Source organism: Chiloscyllium plagiosum, unplaced genomic scaffold (genome assembly GCF_037043375.1).
Source record: "Chiloscyllium plagiosum isolate Xiang-an unplaced genomic scaffold, Cpla_swu_hap1 HiC_scaffold_37, whole genome shotgun sequence".
Taxonomy (NCBI): domain Eukaryota; kingdom Metazoa; phylum Chordata; class Chondrichthyes; order Orectolobiformes; family Hemiscylliidae; genus Chiloscyllium; species Chiloscyllium plagiosum.
The window spans coordinates 27307718-27329767 of NW_028270175.1; the positions used below are offsets into that span (position 1 = coordinate 27307718).

General features: G+C 42.2%; 1 protein-coding gene across 1 annotated transcript in view; it reads right to left on the reverse strand.

Moving 5' to 3' along the window:
- Positions 1–255: 255 nt before the first annotated feature.
- Positions 256–22050, reverse strand: part of fhad1 (forkhead-associated (FHA) phosphopeptide binding domain 1) — a 169945-nt gene continuing 148150 nt past the window's right edge. The window contains exons 30-32 of the mRNA XM_087980527.1: positions 14698–14778; positions 8342–8482; positions 256–1626 (exon numbers count right to left, since the gene is read on the reverse strand). Coding sequence (XP_087836653.1) covers positions 1594–1626; positions 8342–8482; positions 14698–14778 — 255 coding nt within the window. The 3' untranslated portion in view covers positions 256–1593. The remainder of the gene's footprint in view (positions 1627–8341; positions 8483–14697; positions 14779–22050) is intronic.

Below are 22050 nucleotides of genomic sequence, written 5' to 3' on the forward strand. Positions count from 1 at the left end.
CCTTCCGATAGCTGTGGGGGAACACATAATGTGTGTACATTGACTAGTGACCAAATTACTAACTGGATAAACAAGACAGGGCTGCAACAAGCAATCCATCTGGCAACACAAACACAGGCATTTTTATATTAATGTTTGTGTTATTGGTGAGAGATGTTGGCTGCTGGTCTTTAGAGCCCAAATCTCCCCGTTTTATATTTAACTTGATGCAAGCTAGGTCCCTGCTGGAATGCCACTAAATAACAGACCCTTTTTTAGAACATTTCCAACAAGACAAGACATGCATCTGACATCAAAGGCTTGGATCCCAGCTCCTTTATACAACAGTGGGAATATAGTCTAATCCTCAGAATTCAGTCATCTTAAACTGTAATTGAAATACCCAATGTTTTGAATTAAGCAGCAATTATTAAAGTTAGTCTGTTTAAAAGTACTTCACATTGATACGCTTCAAATAGTATTTCATTGGCTGTGAAGAACATTCTGAGATCGTGAAACGTGTTACATAAATACAAGCCTTTCCTCTTAAAAAGTATTCAACAAGATTCGGTATTAATATACAACAGTTAACTTAAAGAAACATCTGGTGCTGTGTGGCTTTTGCAAGATATAAATGGATTTCCCAGCAATGAAGTAACCCATGACTCTTTGTGAGTCTGTATACATGTGCATATGAATTTGTGTATGGGCTTTTGTCTCTGTGTGCATGTAGGTTTGCCTGATGAGCTGGAAGGTTTCGTTTTCTAGGAAATGACATCACCAACCCAAGGAAACCTAAACACATAAATGAAAAGCTGGCCATACCACCAGTGCTTCATCCTTTCCTAGGATGGTGATGAAACGTCTGAAACCGATCCTTCCAGCTCAGCGAGCAAACCTACATCCAGAACCTCAACCTAAGCTACAAATCTTCTCAAAACTCACTAACACCTGTGTGTGTATGTGTATATAAGTTTGTGTACGTATTTGAATTTGCATGTGTGCGCATGTGTATGGAATTTTGAATGTGTGTATGTGCATTTGAATTTATGTATGAGTCTGTGTATATGAATTTATGTGTATGTCAATTTGTGTGTGCATATGAGTTTGTGTGTATATTTATTTGTATATATTTGTGTCTATATGAGTTTGTGTATATATGAGTTTGTGTGTATATATAAGCTTATGTGTATGAGTTTGTGTGTATATATGTTTTTGTGTATATGAGTTTGTGTGTGTATGAGTTTGTGTGTAGATGAGTTTGTGTGTAGATGAGTTTGTGTGTGTATATATGAGTTTGCATGTGTATATGTGAGTTTGTATGTATATATAAGTTTATGAGTTTGTGTGTGTTTATGTGAGTTTGTCTGTGTATATATGAGTTTATGTGTGTGTATATGAGTTTGTGTGTGTTTTTATGTGAGTTTGTCTGTGTATATATGAGTTTATGTGAGTGTATATGAGTTTGTGTGTGTTTTTATGTGAGTTTGTCTGTGTATGTATGAGTTTATGTGTGTGTATATGAGTTTGTGTGTGTTTTTATGTGAGTTTGTGTGCGTGTATATGAATTTATGTGTACAAGTGTATGGCGGCTTCAGCATTTTCTGGAATTGCTCACTCCTCCGGAAGCTGCCTCCGCTTCATCTCCTGGGAAAGAAGACCATTGAATAAGGGTTTGTGTTACAAAATACGGCCAGAGAGCAAGATCACACAATCATCTGGAACACTCTCATTTTGAATGGTTACAGCCACATGAATCACAACAAAGACACTGGAAAACAAAGGGCGAGCCACAGGATAATACACACTTGCTTCAGTACATGGTTTTTTCCAAAAATGCATTTTAAATAGTATTCTACTTCCTTCCAAAATAAGGTGTAGTTAGTAAGTTTGCCGATGACACCAAAATTGGAGGCATAGTTGACAACGAAGAAGGTTACCTCAAATTACAACGAGATCTTGATCAGATGGGCCAATGGGCTGAGAAGTGGCAGATGGAGTTTAATTCAGATAAATGTAAGGTGCTGCATTTTGGGAAAGCAAATCTTAGCAGGACTTATACACTTAATGGTTAGGTCTTCGGGAGTGTTGCTGAACAAAGAGACCTTGGAATGCAGGCTCATAGCTCCTTGAAAGTGGAATCACAGGTAGATAGGATAATAAAGAAGATGTTTGGCATGATTTCCTTTATTGGTCAGAGTATTGAGTACAGGAGTTGGGAGGTCATGTTGCGGATGTACAGGACATTGGTTAGGCCACTGTTGGAATATTACGTGCAATTCTGGTCTCCTTCCTATCGGAAAGATGTTGTGAAACTTGAAAGGGTTCAGAAAAGATTTACAAGGATGTTGCCAAGGTTGGAAGATTTGAGCTACAGGGAGAGGTTGAATAGGCTAGGGCTGTTCTCCCTGGAGCGTCAGAGGCTGAGGGGTGACCTTATAGAGTTTTATAAAATCATGAGGGGCATGGATAGGATAAATAGACAAGGTCTTTTCCCTGGGGTCGGGGAGTCCAGAACTAGAGGGCATCGGTTTAGGGTGAAAGGGGAAAGATATAAAGGAAACCTAAGGGGCAACCTTTTCATCCAAAGGGTGGTATGTGTATAGAATGAGCTGCCAGAAGATGCTGGAGGCTAGTACAATTGCAACATTTAAAAGGCATTTGGATGGGTATATGAATAGGAAGGGTTTGGAGGGATATCAGCTGGGTGCTGGCAGGTGGCACTAGATTGGATTGGGATATCTGGTCGGTATGGATGGGTTGGACCAAAGGGTCTGTTTCCGTGCTGTAAATTTCTATGACTCTATGACTATAATTGTGAAACATGCAGAAAATGCTGCACAGATGCTGCCAGATCTGTGGAGTTTCTGGAATACTTTCTGTTTTTATTTCGAGTATCCTCTCCTGTCCTGCAGGTGCTCATACATGCCTGAGCACAACTTGGGATTGTAGCAGCCATTCAACAGTTTACCCATGTGGCAATTTCTGGGTGTTGGTGAACTATTTTATTGTGGAGTTAAAGCTGATTCTATCCTTCTCTGATAACAAACAGGAGCCATAGGATGGGCATTAGGAGCAAGAACTTGGAATGATATGCCTTCCTTAGACATAGTGTTATGAATTATGAAGTCACAAGTTCATATGTTTTGAGGAATATAACTGAAGTTTGGGATGGAGAAATGTTTGGAGGGAAGTCGCAATGGATTTAGCATAATTGCAAATCATAGAGCTAAATTTAAATAAGGTCAGAGTCCAAAGTGGGAAACCTATTCAATGAATGATCCCATTCTAAGCCTTTTAAAATATTAATATGGTTCCCCAGATTTAAAGAAGGGCTTGGGAATTATAGATAATTTATTTATGTCTCTATCCGCACCTCCCAAGTGTGCCATGTTGTCATGGAGATAGATCATTTTTGCAATTTCTTACAGAAAAAGATAATTGGGAGTTAGGCCAACTTAGGAGAAGAACTAGCTGGAGCCTGGAAGCAGCTTTGAAACATCCAGAGAAAAAGAGAATCTGCCAGAAACTGTACAGCAGTCATAGAGGACCATCAGAAAGCAAGGGTATCTTCTGATGGGATTCACTAAGCAAGAAAGGAATGAGATTTGTGTTTGAGCTCAGATACTCACAAATGTAAAGCGTTCAAGTAGAGTTGGTGGGTCACCTAGCTGGTGGAAGGATCTCAGGAAATCTCCCACCTTCGAGAATAACAGCGAAGCTGAGGAGAATCAATGTGAATTCCTGAGAGCTGTGGCACAACTTGGTTTGACCTCAGGGAAAGTGAAAGAACCCTCAAGACAAGGAGGAATTCTTGGATGGAAATAAAAGTAAAACTGAAAGCTTTCAAGTGAGGTTTTCGTATTTAAAGATGTAGTGTTTTTGAATTATTATTTAATAGTACATAATTTGTTTAAATCTTAGTTGGCAACATTTTGTTTAAAAGTGAAATCTTGCAGGGTAATTCTTACAGTTAATAATTGAAAGTCTGAATAGCGGTATCCACGGAGATCCTAACAATAGGCAGCTGTAGACAGCTCGCAGAGCCTTTCTGAAATTCAGGGAACCCAGCATCGAGCTGGAAAGAACCTGGATATCTTTCATGCTCCGTGACATGGTGTGACAAAAGTCACTGCCTTCATAAAGCATTATCTGCTACAATGGATCAATAATTGGGTAAATAGTCTTAGATAGAAAAATGGGTGTCAATGAATTTGGATCTGCTTGGAGACCAATTGCTAGTGGTATCCATGTGGTTTGGATTTAGGACGCTGCTGTTTACTATTTGCATTAATGATCTAGATGTAGGTTTTAGGGGAACAACCTCCAAAATCCAAACAATACTGAGATAACTGAGCTTGGATTGTAGAGTACGTGTGACATGCTGGGTAACCAGAAATATAGAAAGGTGTTGGGCTCATGCACATGGGCAGGTTAAATGTCCATATATCCTGCAAAGAAACAATTACACCCAGTACGGAATGGAGACATTTTGATGTTCCAGTGTGTTATTCACTAAAGATGTTTACCCTCCTCTCTGCTTCCTGGGTTAAAGCTGGTTAGGTATCCATTCTGTGACTCGTTCCCTGACTCTGCATTCTCAAGCCATGTTCATTAGTCTATTTTGTGGTACGATAGATTTTGGACAAATTAGATAAAAACATGCTTTGATTATCTCTCTGTCTCTCTGTTACCTCTTCAAAAACTTAACTGAGTTCAGTTAGGTAAGATTTTTCTTTTTGAAATCCATTTGGACAATTCATTATTATAGTTTTGCTTTTGAGATGTCTTTCTATTTCTCTCCTCTTGTAGGAATTCCATTATTTCTCCTCCTATATGAAGCTGACTGATCTATTGTTTCTTAGTCAGGTTCTAGCCTTCTGCTTAAACACAGAGAAACATTAGCTATCCGTCAATCTTCTGGAAGTATAACTTACTTGGATGAAGAGTTAAATATGTACAGTAATATCATTGTTCTTTTCTCTCTAGATACTTTAAAACGCTTGGATGTAATCTGTCAGGACTTGATTATTTATTCCCTTAAAGATTGATTAGTTCATTTAATTTTTTAAAAATCAAAATGCAATTATCTTCTTTCTAAATATAGCATCTGAGGTCATGTCCGTATGTTCTGTTTCCTTGCTAATGAAAGACTGGATGTACCAGATTGGACGCACATTGACTAATTATTTCACCTAAATAAGTTAAGAAGGACCTGGGGTCATGCCTTTAAAATTTGTATGGGCAGAATGAGTGAACAGTGAACCAGTTGAACTAGCTCACAGCTCAGGAAATGAATACCAATTCTTTGAATTATGCCCATCTTTGTGGGCGGCACAGTGGCTCAGTGGTTAGCACTGCTGCCTCACAATGCCAGAGACCTGGGTTCAATTCCCACCTAGGGCAACTGTCTGTGTGGAGTTTGCACATTCTCCCTGTGTTTGCATGGGTTTCCTCCTGGTGCTCCGGTTTCCTCCCACAGTCCAAAGATGTGCAGGTTAAGTAAATTGGCCGTGCTAAATTGCCCGTAGTGTTAGGTGGGTTAGTCAGTGGTAAATGTAGGGGGGTGGGTTGCTCTTCAGAGGATCAGTGTGGACTTGTTAGGCCAAAGGGCCTGTTTCCACACTGTAGGGAATCTAATCTAATCTTGGATTGGTGCTGTTCCTGGCTGAGGTAGTGACCATCTCATAGAAATAGAATGTATCTTGTTAAATAAAGCAGGGTTAAAGTGTTCTCTTTGACTAGGTTTGACCACCGAAGGGTAGGGTGAAGGAGAAAGGTTCATTTCCTCACCCTGCTAATCGGCCTGGTTTTTTAAATGTTGGTTTGTATCTTCCAGGATGGTGCATGGTGCATGGGGTTGCAGACTATGTTGTGATGTATAAGTCATCACAGCACATGTAGAGCTATCTGCGCTGACCTGTTTGTCTTTTCCTGAACATCATTCTGAATATCCCCTGAATGGCACATTCTTATCATTTTTCAAATTATACCAATAATTCCAGCAAATAGTTAACTAACTAGTTACTAACTGAGCAAAGTACCTGGATTAGAACTCTGATTCATTCGGAGTGCTGCAATTATTGAAAACTATTGTTGCAGTCATATATGCATGGTGGAAAGCAACTTCCCTTATTGAGCTCAATGAACCAGTTTCATTTTTCCTTTTCAGTCTGTCTCCCATGTTACAGTTGTTTTTTTGATCTAATCTTGCTGTTTCCTGTCAGACTGCCACACTTTATAATATGTAGACATTTACAGAACTCTGCAGGGAACAATAAAACAGCACAGGCGATTTACACTCTCAGCTTAGCATCCGACTGCAGTTTACCTGGTGTCCATGATCGTACTTGGCACACTATTAGATACATTTGCTGTTCTTTGTGTTAAGACATGCTAGCTGGAGTTCAATTTAATATTGACTCGCTCGCATCTCAATTGATAATGGGTTGAGGGTCATAGGATGGGCGGAGGAAATTTCTCTTCAATGCCATGTGAATTGCACATTCTCCCAGCGTCTGCGTGGGTTTCCTCCGGGTGCTCTGGTTTCCTCCCACAGTCCAATGATGTGCAGATTTGGTGGATTGGCCATGGGAAATGCATTATTTAAGGGAAAGGATAGGGGCTGTGTCTGGGTGTGATGTTCTTTGGAGGGTCAATGTGGACCCAATGGGTCAAATGGCCTGATTACACACTGGAGGGATTCTATGACTCTGTGAATAAGCCAATTCAGAACCAGCTCTGAAGCTGGGGCTGAAATACTCCCCAATTCATTCTAGTTCCCCCTAACATCTCCTTCCAAGGATGGCAATGAGGTGCCCTTTTGAGACTTGCTAATTAAAGTTTACTGGAAAATAAACTTGCTCAATACAAGGGGATGGGTTTAATTTTGTTTGTTTTATGGAGATAACACATTCTATCAATAGACAGCCAAAGGTCAGTTCTCCTCCTTAACAGCAGTGGGATTTGAGCTTCCTTTGTTGGTTGTGGCCATGGCTGTTTTCCCATGTACACAATCGCTAAGTGCTCTGCCACTGGTGTAGGGCAGTAGGAAATTGTTAATGATGTTTCTAAATGTTTATGTACATCTTAATCTGTAATTGTCACATCATCCTCCCTTTTAAAAACTTGTCTCAAGAAGCTGTGCTCTAGATGGCCTCAGGATTCATGTTGAAAATCAAATAGTTACCAATTAACTTAAATATTATTTTAAGACACAGTCTGGAAGAGAACTGGGCTAAGCAACAGAGATATACAATCAGCAACACCAAATATTACACTATCTGGCAATGAACTAAATAGTATGAAGGGGTTGGATTAACATAAGTTGAGATATAAACAAAATGCTCAAATTATCCCATCAATTCAAGACTACTTGTTCCTTTAGCTCCTTGACAGGACTGAGCTCATTAATTCCTCCCAGCCAATGTCATGAGTACTGACTGGAGTTCACAGCGAGTAATTAATGAGTGCAGTGATGCCTTCAATTTATGACCTCAATGATTTTATGATAGGTGAACATATTGTTCCTGACGTGAGTTAAATGCTGATTGAAGCAAAGGGAATTGAACCTTCCACCTCAAGTATTCAGTGTTTGTATCAAAGTCTATATGGATATATATAGCACGGTTAGATGGAAGGAATAACTCCCACTGTAGTACTCTGAAAAATGTGGAGTGGCACGGTGGCTCAGTGGTTAGCACTGCTGCCTCACAGCACCAGGGACCCAGGCTCAATTCCAATATCAGGTGACTGTCTGTGTGGAGTTTGCACATTCTCCCCGTGTCTGCATGGGTTTCCTCCGGGTGCTCCGGTTTCCTCCCACAGTCCAAGGTCTGGGACTGTGAACTGGCCGTGCTAATTTGTCCACAGTGTTCAGGTTTTCCCAGGTTGAAGCTCAAACTGAAAGAAGTGAAGGCTCCTTTCCGAGCACTTAGTTGGGGAAAGCTTGTAGAATGAGTTTGGAGTAACTTTTATCCAGTTAGAATGTTATAGAATCCCTACAATGTGGAAACAGGCCCACATATGTGCATTAGTCAAGGGTAAATATAGGATAACAGGTTAGAGGGTTAATCTTCGGAGGATCAGTGTGGACTTGTTGGGCCAAAGGGTCTATTTCCACATTGTAGGGATTCTATAAAATTCTAACTGGATAAAAGTTACTCTGAACTCATTTTACAAGCTTTCCCCAACTAACTGCGTGGAAAGGAGCCTTCACTTCTTTCAGTCTGAGCTTCAATCTGGGAAAAGCTTAGACTTCATAAAACAGTTTAATTTTGCTGAGTTGTATGCATAGACTAACAGACAAACATTCAACCCTGCATTGAGTTTTCTGTAAATCTAGTACAAGGTGCCTACTTACCATTGCGTTCTGCAGGTTGACGAGCTGTGTGGTGGTGTCACACAGCTCCTGGTCCTGCTTCCTCAGCTCTCTCTTCAGAGTTTCGATCTCATAATCTTTCTTCTTCAGCTTCTCCTGCATCATCTTCTTCTGATACTCGGCCTGGAGCCAAGAACACAAACAAAGCCTGAAGGAGGACAGAAGTGCTCACTAAATGAATGTGCTGCATGATTTAGCCGACTTGACCGGGAAGAGCCCATTAGTCACATTAGTTAGGGCAATTGCTCCGAATGACAACTGGCCCCTGACACTTTTGCCTGGGTAGGTTCTAAGGTCAGTTCCTGGCCCAGGTGATGATGCAGGCAGCCCTGTTTGGAAAATGCACTCAGTGCTGTAGGTGGACAGATGTGCCCAGAGTGATGCTGGCTGAGGTTGGAATCAAATCCAATCAGGATACCTCCTCAGTCAAACGGTCCTCTTTGTTTCACCACATACACATGGTGAAAGGGCATTTAAACCTGGTACATGTCCAATTTATCTGAGCTGAGTATGATTCTTAACCACTCAAGATATATTCCATTGCCCATGTTAGCTGTCAAAAACTGTCAGTAATTGTGCTGGATTAAGCATAGGTTTGTCCTGTAGTACAATACCCTTTGAAAATTTGGGAGAGTCCAAACTCATTGCATACAGGATCCTTTCAAGCCATGAGACAGACATGAATGTAAATTAGCTTGCTGAGCTGGAAGATTTGCTTCCCATCTTCAAGCCAGTTTTAGCGCCCATATGTGTTAACAATTTTTGAGAAGATTTGTTTGCTCGCTGAGCTGGGCTAGCTTACAAAACTTATCATTATACCTGAGCTATAAACCTTAGAGTCATGCAGTCATAGAAACATTCAGCATGGAAACAGACCCTTCGGTTCAACACGTCCATGCCGACCACATATCCCAACCTAACCTAGTTCCATTTGCCAGCACTCGGCCCATATCCCTCTAAACCCTTCCTATTCATATACCCATCCAGATACATTTTAACTGCTGTAATTGTATCAGTCTCCACCATTTCCTCTGGTAGCTCATTCCATGCATGTACCACCCTCTGCGTGAAAACGTTTGCCCTTTAGGTCCCTTTGATATCTTTCCGCTCTCACCCTAAACCTAGTTCTGGACTTCCCCACCCCAGAGAAAAGACTATCCAAGCTCCTCGTGATTTTATAAACCTCTATGTGGTTACCCCTAAGCTTTCAACGCTCCAGGGAAAACAGCCCCAGCCTATTCAGCCTCTCCCTATAGCTCAAATCCTCCAACCCTGGCAACATCCTTCTAAATCCTTTCTGAACCCTTTCAAGTTTCACAACATCCTTCCGATAGGAAGGAGACCAGAATTGCAAGCAATATTCCAACAGTGGCCTAACCAATGTCCTGTACAGCCGCAACATGACCTCCCAATTCATATACTCAATGCTCTGAACAATAAAGGAAAGCATACTAAATGTCTTCTTCGCTATCCTATCTACCTGCGACTCTACTTTCAAGTTGCTATGAACCTGCACTCCAAGGTCTCTTTGTTCAACAACACTCCCTAGAACCTTATCATTTCGTGTATAAGTCCTGCTAAGATTTGCTTTCCCAAAATGCAGCACCTCACATTTATCTAAATTAAATTCAATCTACCACTCCTCAGCCCTTTGGCCCATCTGGTCAAGATCCTGTTGTAATCTGAGGTAACCTTCTTCGCTGTCCACTACACCTCCAATTTTAGTGTCATCTGAAAACTTACTAACTGTACCTCCTATGTTCATATCCAAATCATTTATATTAATGACGAAAAATAATGGACTAGCACTGATCCTTGTGGCACTCCACTGGTCACAGGCCTCTAGTCTGAAAAGCAACCCTCCACCACCACCCTCTGTCTTGTATCTTTGAGCCAGTTCTGTATCCAAGTGGCTAGTTCTCCCTGTATTCCATGAGATCTAACCTTGCTAATCAGTCTCCCATGGGGAACCTTGTCGAACACCTTACTGAAGTCCATATAGATCACATCTACTGCTCTGCCCTCATCAATCCTTTTTGTTACTTTTTCAAAACTCTCAGTCAAGTTTGTGAGACATGATTTCCCACGCACAAAGCCATGTTGACTATCCCGAATTAGTCCTGGCTTTTCCAAATACGTGTAAATCCTGTCCCTCAGGATTCCCTCCAACAGCTTGCCCACCACTGGTGTCAGGCTCACTGATCTATAGTTCCCTGGCTTGTCCTTACCGCCTTTCGTAAACAGTGGCACCACGTTAGCTAACTTCCAGTTTTTTGGAACCTCACTTGTGACTATCGATGATACAAATATCCCAGCAATCACTTCCCTAGCTTCCCACAGAGTTCTAGGGTACATCTGATCAGGTCCCAGGGATTTATCCACCTTTATGCATTTCAAGACACTTCCTCCTCTGCAATATGGACACTTTTCACGATGCCACCATCTATTTCCCCACATTCTTTATCTTCCATGTCCTTCTCCACAGTAAACATTGATGCAAAATACTCGTTTAGTATCTCCCCCATCTCCTGCGGCTCCACACAAAGGCTGCCTTGCTGATCTTTGAGGGGCCCTATTCTCTCCCTAGTTACCCTTTTGTCCTTAATGTATTTGTAAAAACTCTTTGGATTCTCCTTAACTCCATTTGCCAAAGCTATCTCATGTCCCCGTTTTGCCCTCCTGATTTACCTCTTAAGTATATTCCTACTGCCTTTATACTCTTCTAAGGCTTCACACAGTCGCTCCTGTCTGTACCTGACATATGCTTCTTCTTTTTCTTAACCAAACCCTCAATTTCTCTCATCATCCCAGCATTCCCTATACCTACCAGCCTTTCCTTTCACCCTGACAGGAATATACTTTCTCTGGATTCTAATTACCTCATTCCTGAAGGCTTCCCATTTTCCAACCGTCCCCTTACCGGCAAACATCTGCACCCAATCAGCTTTTGAACGTTCTTGCCTAACACCATTAAAATTAGCCTTGCTCCAATTTTGAACTTCAATTTTTAGATCCGAACTAGCCTTTTCCATCACTATTTTAAAACTAATTGCATTATGGTCGCTGGCCCCAAAGTGCTCCCCCACTGACACTTCAGTCACCTGCCCTGCCTTATTTCCCAAGATTAGGTCAAGTTTTGCACCTTTTCTAATAGAACATCCGCATACTGAATCAGAAAGTTTTCTTGTACACACTTAACAAATTCATCTTCATCTAAATCCTTAACACTATGGCAGTCCCAGTCTATATTTGGAAAGTTAAAATCCCCCATCATAACCACCCTAGTATTCTTACAGATAGCTGAGATCTCCTTACACATCTTCTCAAAGACAGCCCAGCAGTCTTAGTTGGATTTGAAGCCCGGTGAAAGGTGGGTGAACAGTATTTAAGTTACTCCATTACTCATCACACTTTAATAAGTGTTTAACTTTAATGTTTAATCCAGTTGTTCCATTTTCGTCAAGTGCCTTACCTAGGGGCACTCTCAGGGAGTGAAGGGACTTAGATCTGTCCCTGTGCTTAGCCACCGTATACATACCTGGGTCCAAACCTGTTACTGTGGTCAATTGTCAAGAGGAAGTAAAATACCTTGTTATGGAATACAGGGAAAAGAGATAACATGGCTAGCAGATCTGAAACTCCGTAAATCTCTCTGCTTCGGTAATGCACTGGGGTGGCACAGTGGTGCAGTGGTTAGCACTTCTGCCTCACAGCACCAAGGTCTCAGGTTCGATTCCAGCCTTGGGTGACTGGCTGTGTGGAGTTTGCACATCCTCCCTCTGGGTTTTATCCCATAGTCCAAAGATGTGCAGGTCAGGTGAATTGGCCATGCTAAATTGCCCATAGTGTTAGCATTAATCAGAGGGAAATAGGTCTGGGTGGGTTACTCTTTGGAGGGTCAATGTTGACTTGTTGGGCCAAAGGGCCTGTTTCCGCACTGTAAGGAACCTAATCTAATCTCATCATTCCTCCTTTAAAATGGTCCGTAAAACCTATCCTCTTTGATCAAGGTTTTGATCTCCTGACTGAATATCACTGTGGCCTCAATACCTCAGTTCCTGTGAAGCTGCTGGGATGTTTACTTTATGAGAGGTGCTCAGCAAATATAAATTGTTGGTGCTTTATTAAATAGTTTGTGTTCTACTGTTTCTGGGTGAATACCGGGTGATTGTTGACAGAGTGTGTAAGGGAGTGGCAATATCTGCATGAAAACATCTGACAGCGAAGCAGACTTTGAATATCATGGAATAGTGACCCATTAGTAGGTGAAGGGGAAAGGATCTGCAAATTTCCTCAGAACCGGTTTAAATATATGTGACAAAATCCAATGGAACATTCACTCCCAAACTGCAGAGATCAATATCTTACAGCAACATCAAAACTTGTATTTCCTGAGCACCTTTGACATACCAACATGTCACCTAGCACTTCAAAGGAATGTTATCAAACAAAATGTGACTCTGAGTCACCTAAGGAGACTTAGGGCGGAAGACTAAAAGATTTTTGTCAAAGAGACAGGTTTTAATGATCATCTTAAAGGCAGACAGGAAGAGAGGTCTAATGATTGGGAATTAGGCAATTTTAGGTTTTTGCAGCAGTGATGGAGTGATTACATTCAGGAGTGTGCAAGAGGCTCGAATTGGATGAGTGTAGATATTCCAAAGGATTATAAGGGCTGGAAGTGATTACTGAACAGGGGGGAGGGTATTCTTTGCATAGGGAACATCACATACATCTCAGAGTTGGCTGCTTCATCCACAAGCAACCCTTGCTTCATGTTTCCAGTCTTTACACCTCACTTTCAATGTTGTTTTTAGTTGCTCTTGGATTGTAGGTATGGCTGGCATTATTGCCCATCCCTAATTATCCTTGAACAGAGTTGTTTACTTGACCATTGAGAGGTTGACCACACCACTATGGATCAGGATCACATGCCTGCTGGTATGGGTGAGAATGGCAAATTTACCCTGAAAAGTAACTTTGTGAACCCAATATCTTGTTAAGACAACCCAGTAGTTTTATGACCATTATTAAGAAGTGTATCATTTCATTCAGATGTTTTCTAACTAAATTAATTGAATTTATTGAATGTTAAATGAATATTATCCCATGAATAATTCTAATCCAATTCCTCTCTCTGAAAATTGATTGGATCTGTGTTATACCATTCCCGGCATTATCCTTTATTTACCTGGAAGAACAGCATCTTATTTTTCGCTTGGGAACTCTACAGCCTTCTGGATTCAATATCGAGTTCAACAATTTTAGGGTTTGAGGAATCTTCTCCCATGTCCTTACCCCAACCCTGATACACCAGGCCTTGTAAATGAGCATCTGGTGAAGAGTCATCTAGACTCGAAACGTTAGCTTGCTCTCTCTACAGATACTGGAAGGACAACACTCTCACAGACCTGCAAAGGAAGGACAACACTCTCACAGACCTGCAAAGGAAGGACAACACTCTCACAGACCTGCAAAGGAATGAACTCGGATTTCACCAGTTTCCTCATTTCCCCTCCCCCCACCTTGTCTCAGTCAAATCCATCAAATTCAGCACCGCCTTCCTAACCTGCAATCTTCTTCCCGACCTCTCCGCCCCCACCCCAGTCTGACCTATCACCCTCACCTTGACCTCTTTCCACCTATCACATTTCCGACGCCCCTCCCCCAAGTCCCTCCTCCCTATCTTTTATCTTAGCCTGCTGGACCAACTTTCCTCATTCCTGAAGAAGGGCTAATGCCCGAAACGTCGATTCTCCTGTTCCCTAGATGCTGCCTGACCTGCTGCACTTTTCCAGCAACACATTTCCATCTCTGATCTCCAGCATCTGCAGACCTCACTTTCTCCTCTCTACAGATACTGCCCCAGCTGCTGTGATCTCCATCGTTGTTTGTTTCAGGCCTTGGTATCACCTGGTTTGCACTAGACAGACCCATTGTAGCCACCAACAGTCCACACTAGCAGCCATTCCTTCTCCTAGGCTGACCATTACCCACTCCTTTGTTTTTCCAACTGCCCTTCTCTCTGTCTTTGGGCTCCATGTCCAGGTATTATTTACTCCTTACCCCCTACCCCACACTTATTTCCTACATTAAAAATGTCTTTCTAGCTACCATCAGTTCTGAAGAAGGGTCACCAGACCTGAAACGTTAACTCTGACTTCTCTCCACAGACACTGCCAGGCCTGCTGAGATTTTCCAGCAATTTCAGTCTTTATTCTTTCACTTACTGGCCGGATTTCAGCACTTTTGACATTGGGTGGGTGAGATTAAAATGAGCCTCATGATGTACAGATATGATTGCAGCCTGATGGACTGGCTTGGTCCAATGCCCTTACTTTGCCGTGAATATCCTCCTTCGTGCAGCTGTGAGATGGGCACTTTGTAGCTCTTCTCTCAATCTGTTCCAAATGAAACGTCTGCAGCAAACAGAAGGAATAAGGTCAGCTAAGGAGAGGTCTCAGTTTGTGTGGAATCTGGTGCCCTGCTGTCAATTTCACTGCTATTCTGAAATCAGCTTCTTTCTGACTGAATGTCTGTTCAAATGAATAAGCAAATAACTGAATATAAAATCTTACATTAACCATTGCAATTATATGCATACAAAACAAAGCAATAAACACAGAATGAGGCTATTCAGTTAATCAAATCTGCTCCACCATTCAATGAAATCTGCTCATCTAACACCACTTTCTTGCACTATCCATTGGTGTTTTTAAGATGTGGAAATCTGATTATCTCAGTTTTGAATATACTCACTAACCAAGTTTCTACAACTCCCTGCAGCAGAGAATTCTACATAATTAGTGAACGCAAATGGAGGGTTTGAGTTGTCAGGACACCTTTTTCACTCAAGCGGGTGAGGTTGAGAGGTGACTTATAGGGTTTTATAAAATAGTGAGGAATATACATAAGGTGAATGGCAGGTGTCTTTGCCCTAGGATGGGGCATTTCAAGATTAGGGGGTGTATTTTTAAGGTGAGAGGAGGAAGATTTAGAAAAGGCATAAGGGGCAATTTGTTTTTACAAAGAGAGTTGTAGGAATGAACTTCCAGTGGAAGTGGTGGATGCAGGTACAGTTACAATGTTTAAAAGACATTTGGATAAGTTCATGAATAAAATGTTTGGAGGGATATGGACCAAATGCAGGCAAGTGGGACTAGTTTAGTTTGGGATTATGGTCGTCATGGACTGGTTGGACCGACGATCTGTACTGTACGGCTCTATGACTCACAGTTCTAAATGGTCCACCCCTGATTGTATCATTACTTTTTTACAAGTTTACTTTGAATTAAGAAATGCCCCATGAAATATTTAAGAGCCTTTTTTAATATAGTTGAACATGGGGTTCACCACAAAAAAAATTAAAATATTTATACTGAGTGCCTAATCCAATCATAGGGAGTTAAAGGTTTTTTGGGGCAGGTAGAAATGTGGAATTTAAAACAAACAGATCAGCTGTGATCTCATTGATTCACAGAACAGGTTAGAAGGGCTGAATGGTCTACGCTTGCTCTCCATATTTCACATTAATCTGTGAGTATTTTAAGTAGTTAGAGACTTTAAAAAGTGAAACAAAACCACTATTGTGAGTTTTTTTTTAAACTGAAATTGAATATTTACAAGCAATTAAAAGTGCTAATTCAAGCCACCTGAAAGAATCACAAATAAGCATAATTGAACCTTGCTGTGGTGATTAACTTGATCTGGGGTGTGGAAGCATTTTGTGGGTGGGACCAGCTTCCAGAACAATGCTTTAACATTAGTTCAAAAGAATTAGGATACTGAATTTGCATCAGATGTAATTTGTATTTAAAATTCAACAGCCTTTGGTTCTGCTTTGAATGGCTTTAGGTGAATTACTGGAAACACAACCAATGCAATAAGCTGAAGTTCTGGTTAGGAACATGGGACTGGGATATCATAGCAATTAGAGAAACATGGCTCAGGGACAGGCAGAACTGGCAGCTTAATGTTCTAGGATACAAATGCTACAGGAAGGATAGAAAGGGAGGCAAGAGAGGAGGGGGAGTGGTGTTTTTGATAAGGGATAGCGTTACAGCTGTAACTGAGGGAGGATATTCCCGGAAATACACCCAGGGAAGTTATTTGGGTGGAACTGAGAAATAAGAAAGGGATGATCACATTATTGGGATTGTATTATAGACCCCCCCCCAATAGTCAGAGGGAAATTGAGAAACAAACTTGTAAGGAGATCTCAGCTATCTGTAAGAATAATAGGGTGGTTATGGTAGGGGATTTTAACTTTCCAAACATAGACTGGGACTGCCACAGTGTTAAAGGTTTAGATGGAGAGGAATTTCTTAAGTGTGTACAAGACAATCTTCTGATTCAGTATGTGGATGTACCTACTAGAGAAGGGGCAAAACTTGACCTACTCTTGGGAAATAAGGCAGGGCAGGTGACTGAGCTGTCAGTGGGGGGGCACTTTGGGGCCAGCAACCATGATTCTAATCGTTTTAAAATATTGATGGAAAAGGATAGACCAGATCTAAAAGTTGAAGTTCTAAATTGGAGAAAGGCCAATTTTGACGGTATTAGGCAAGAACTTTCGAAAGCTGATTGGAGGCAGATGTTCGCAGGTAAAGGGATGGCTGGAAAATGGGAAGCCTTCAGAAATGAGATAATGAGAATCCAGCGAAAGTATATTCCTGTCAGGGTGAAAGGAAAGGCTGGTAGATATAGGGAATGCTGGATGACTAAAGAAATTGAGGGTTTGGTTAAGAAAAAGAAGAAGCATATGTCAGGTATAGACAGGATAGATTGAAAGAATCCTTAGAAGGGTATAAAGGAAGTAGGAGTATACTTAAGCTGGAAATCAGGAGGGCAAAAAGGGGACATGAGATAGCTTTGGCAAATAGAATTAAAGAGAATCCAAAGGGTTTTTACAAATATATTAAGAACAAAAGGGTAACTAGGGAGAGAATAGGGCCCCTCAAAGATCAGCAAGGCGGCCTTTGTGTGCAGCTGCAGAAAATGGGGGAGATATTAAATGAATTTTTGCATCAGTATTTACTGTGGAAAAGGATATGGAAGATATAGACTGTAGGGAAATAGATGGTGACATCTTACAAAATGTCCAGATTACAGAGGAGGAAGTGCTGGATGTCTTGAAATGGGTAAAGGTGGCTAGCTCCTCAGGTGTACCCGAGAACTCTGTGGGAAGCTAGAGAAGTGATTGCTGGGCCTCTTGCTGAGATATTTGTATCATCGATAGTCACAGGTGAGGTGCCGGAAGACTGGAGGTTGGCTAATGTGGTGCCACTGTGTAAGAAGAGTGGTAAGGATAAGCCTGGGAACGATAGACCAGTGAGCCTGACGTTGGTGGTGGGCAAGTTGTTGGAGGGAATCCTGAGGGACAGGATGTACATGTATTTGGAAAGGCAAGGACTGATTAGGGATAGTCAACATGGCTTTGTGCATGGGAAATCATGTCTCACAAACTTGATTGAGTTTTTTGAAGAAATAACAAAGAAGACTGATGAGGGCAGAACGGTAGATGTGATCTATATGGACTTCAGTAAGGCGTTCGACAAGGTTCCCCATGGGAGTCTGATTAGCAAGGTTAGATCTCATGGAATACAGGGAGAACTAACCATTTGGATACAGAACTGGCTCAAAGGTAGAAGACAGAGGGTGGTTGTTTTTCAGACTGGAGGCCTGTGACCAGTGGAGTGCCACAAGGATCGGTGCTGGGTCCTCTACTTTTTGTCATTTACATAAATGATTTGGATGCGAGCATAAGAGGTACAGTTAGTAAGTTTGCAGATGACATCAAAATTGGAGGTGTAGTGGACAGCGAAGAGGGTTACCTCAGATTACAATGGGATCTTGATCAGATGGGCCAATGGGCTGAGAAGTGGCAGATGGAGTTTAATTCAGATAAATGTGAGGTGCTGCATTTTGGGAAAGCAAATCTTAGCAGGACTTATACATTTAATGGTAAGATCCAAGGGAGTGTTGCTGAACAAAGAGACCTTGGAGTGCAAGTTCATAGCTCCTTGAAAGTGGAGTCGCAGGTAGATAGGATAGTGAAGAAGGCGTTTGGTATGCTTTCCTTTATTGGTCAGAGTATTGAGTACAGGAGTTGGGAGATCATGTTGCGGCTGTACAGGACATTGCTTAGGCCACTGTTGGAATATTGCGTGCAATTCTGATCTCCTTTCTATCGGAAAGATGTTGTGAAACTCAAAAGCGTTCAGAAAAGATTTACAAGGATGTTGCCAGGGTTGGAGGATTTGAGCTACAGGGAGAGGCTGTACAGGCTAGGGCTGTATTCCCTGGAGTGTCGGAGTCTGAGGGGCGACCTTATAGAGGTTTACAAAATTATGAGGGGCATGGATAGGGTAAATAGGCAAAGTCTTTTCCCTGGGGTCGGGCAGTCCAGAACTAGAGGCCATACGTTTAGGGTGAGAGGGGAAAGATATAAAAGAGACCTCAGGGGCAACATTTTCACGCAGAGGGTGGTACATATATGGAATGAACTGCCAGAGGAAGTGGTGGAGGCTGGTACAATTGCAACATTTAAGAGGCATTTGGATGGGTATATGAATAGGAAGGGTTTGGAGGGATATGGGCCGGGTGCTGGCAGGTGGGACTAGACTGGGTTGGGATATCTGGTCGGCATGGAGGGGTTGGACCGAAGGGTCTGTTTCCATGCTGTACATCTCTAGGACTCTGACTCTATCTTCCTGAGTCTTTTCAAGTAGTTTTGTATATGTGTTTGTGTGTGTGCATGTGTGCTTGTATGCGTGTGTGTGTATGTATGTGTGGGTGTATCTGTGTGGGTCTGTGAGGGTGTGTGTGTGGGCGTTCAGTGTTTGTTTAATATATATTTTGTGTGCATATGTGTGTTAAATGCATGCGTATTTTGAGTGTATTATGGTTCAGGGCGTGCTGTAGTGTACACGTTTAGTGTGTGAGATCAGTATGCAGGTGTTTTGTATGCCTGTGTTCAATGTATGTTTGTGTTCAGTTTTTGCACGTGCATATGTTTTGTGTATCTATGTCTATATTGTGTGTACATTGTGTGGGTGGGTTGTGTATCTGTGATTCAACATCTGCTCAGAGTGTGTCTTCTATACAGTGTATTCAGTGCTGATTTAGACTGTGTTATTCATAGTACCAGACCTCACTCACTACCTACACAGGGATATTCCAGTAAATGCAAAACATTGGAAGCAGGAGGAACAATTACTTTGAAATACTGAGGTTAATTGTAGCCTCTTGTGCTATCTGACCTATTAACTCAGTGAGGACAGAGGATTAAACCTGGTCTGGTACTTTTCTGCTCTGTATAGCTTCGTAACAACTTGTCTGCTGCACCGAATGGTGACATAATTTAAGGAAAAAGATTGAATTTAATTTCTTGCAGATATGATATTCCAAAATTTCTTTGTAATTTCCAGAATATTCAAGACGTAAACGAACTCCTAAAGTTACTTCTTGCAGCTGCAAAGATCACCAGAGAGCAAAGAACTCCTTTCATACAATGAGATCTCAGCCTAGCTCCCAACACCCCACTCTGAACCAATTTGGCAGCTTCCATATCCAGTACTGGAGTTATAGAGTCATAGAGTTGTACAGCAAAGAAACAAACTCTTTGGTCCAACTTGTGCATGCTGACCAGATATCCGAAATTAATAAAGCCCCATTTGCCAGCATTTGGCACATATCCACAGCTGAATCATTGTGTGGGTGGCACTTACTCAATCTCCACTTTAGTGGAGTTTCTTTATTGGAAATGAAGTCTTCTGGCTTTATGACTGAACTCCAAAATACATAGGGCCAATGGGTGAATTGGCTCTGATACCCCCTAACTGCATGGGAAGATCCACACACGGCTGGATGGAGGTGGGGGCGGGTCCATCAGGGGAAAGTCACAACCTCCCATCTACCCCTGAACACAATGGAAGGTTGCGGTGCATTGTAGGAAAGGTTGTGGGGAAAGCTGGGAGTAGGCAGGGAGGGACAGAGAGAGAGAGAGAGAGGAAGGGGGTGGGGAGGGAGGAGAGATGAAGAGTGAGAGAGAGTGTGTGTGATGAGAGAGGGGGAAGGGAGGGGGTGTAGAGAAGAAAGGGGAGAAGGAGAGGAAACAGTTGGGGAGTGAGAGGAAGTGGGTGGGGAGGGAGGAGAATGCGAGAGAGAGGGACCAGGTTGAGAGAGGGAGGAGGGGAGAAAGGGAAGACGAAGGGGAGGGAGAGAGAAAGGAAGGAGGTGGGGAGGGAGGCGAGAGGGCCAGTGAAAGGGTCGTGAGAGCACAGGGGAGGTGAGAGGGTGAAAGGGGAGAAGGAGGAGAGGAAAGGGATGGTGAGAGAGAGAAAGGGGGTAGGGAGGGAGGAGAGAGGGCAAGTCAGGGAGGTGTAGAGGGGAAAGGGAAAGGGAAGAGAAGGGGAGGGAGGGGTGAAGAGAAGAAGAGGGGGAGCAGAAGGAGGGGAGGGGATGGGAGAAGGACAGCAGGGAAGAGAGATGGAGGGGATGGGGGGAGAGAGAGAGAGAGAGAGAGAGAGAGAGAGAGAGCTGGAGAGGGAGGGAAGGATAGGGAGGCGGAGGGGGAAGAGGGATGGTGGTGTCCTGGGTGTGAGGCTGCAGAATGAGAGAGAGAACAGATGCAGGCAGGTGTTTGAGGGGGTAGCGTCAGAGGAGCTGCAGGTGAGGAGGATAAAGGGACTGAAAAGGTGGAAGGAAGACAGGGAAGGGGACAGAGAGGCAGCTAAACAGAGACGTTGGTCCACAAATAGTGAAAACAGTCTGAAAGGGGAGAGTGGAGCTACAAAGGGTGAGCGTGGTTTAAACATTTTCAACAAAGAAATGCTCACCTAATTGGTACCAGAAATACTGAGGTCATGAATACCCATGAGTTAAGGTGGAGTGTCTGGAATCAATGCTGCAGGGAGTTTGGGAGCTATTATATGGGAGTAAATGTAGTGGATGATATTGTAATGGCTATTCTGTCAATTGTAGAAATTAATGTGAAACAGTTTTATTTAATTAAGATTTGCATTTATATGTTATCACACCTCAAAGTATCTTAGACATTGTGAATTATTTGAGATATAGTGAATGTACCAGAGACAAAATGTGACCACTATTTGCTGTGATCTCACCAGCATGAAAGATATGATGGCATTTTGTGCATAGAGTGTGTCAGTTATCTTTTCAAAAAATATATTGCTAACTTATGCCTGTTGTCTTGTGCCAACTTAAATACACTGTAACCCAGAAGTTAATGATTTCCTTGTCTGCTGTGGCTCACACTTTAATGGAGTAATGATAATTATTGGGATATTGATCTTTTTTCTAATTCTGCTTCTATGTGACTCTAAATCCCTGGCACAACAGAAATACAGAATGTACTGTTACCAGGTGGCTCCATCACCTCAGTAATTAATGAGTCTGAGAAAAGAGCCCCCAAAAATCATAAAGTAGCCCCCAAAAATTGAGAAAATTTCAAGGAGAGTCCTCAAAATAAGTTTTGAACCCTATCAGGTTAAGATAAAGGTGCAGTCACCATGTCCCACTGTCTTATTAGAGAGACAATTGGTTGTGAGTTCAACTTGAGGATCACCCCACATCAGGCATGGAGTAATGGTGAGAAGGTGCTGATCACGGTGGTCCCAGCCAGTGTAAGAACTGAATGTGTGCTATTGCCATCATTCTGCATCACAAAC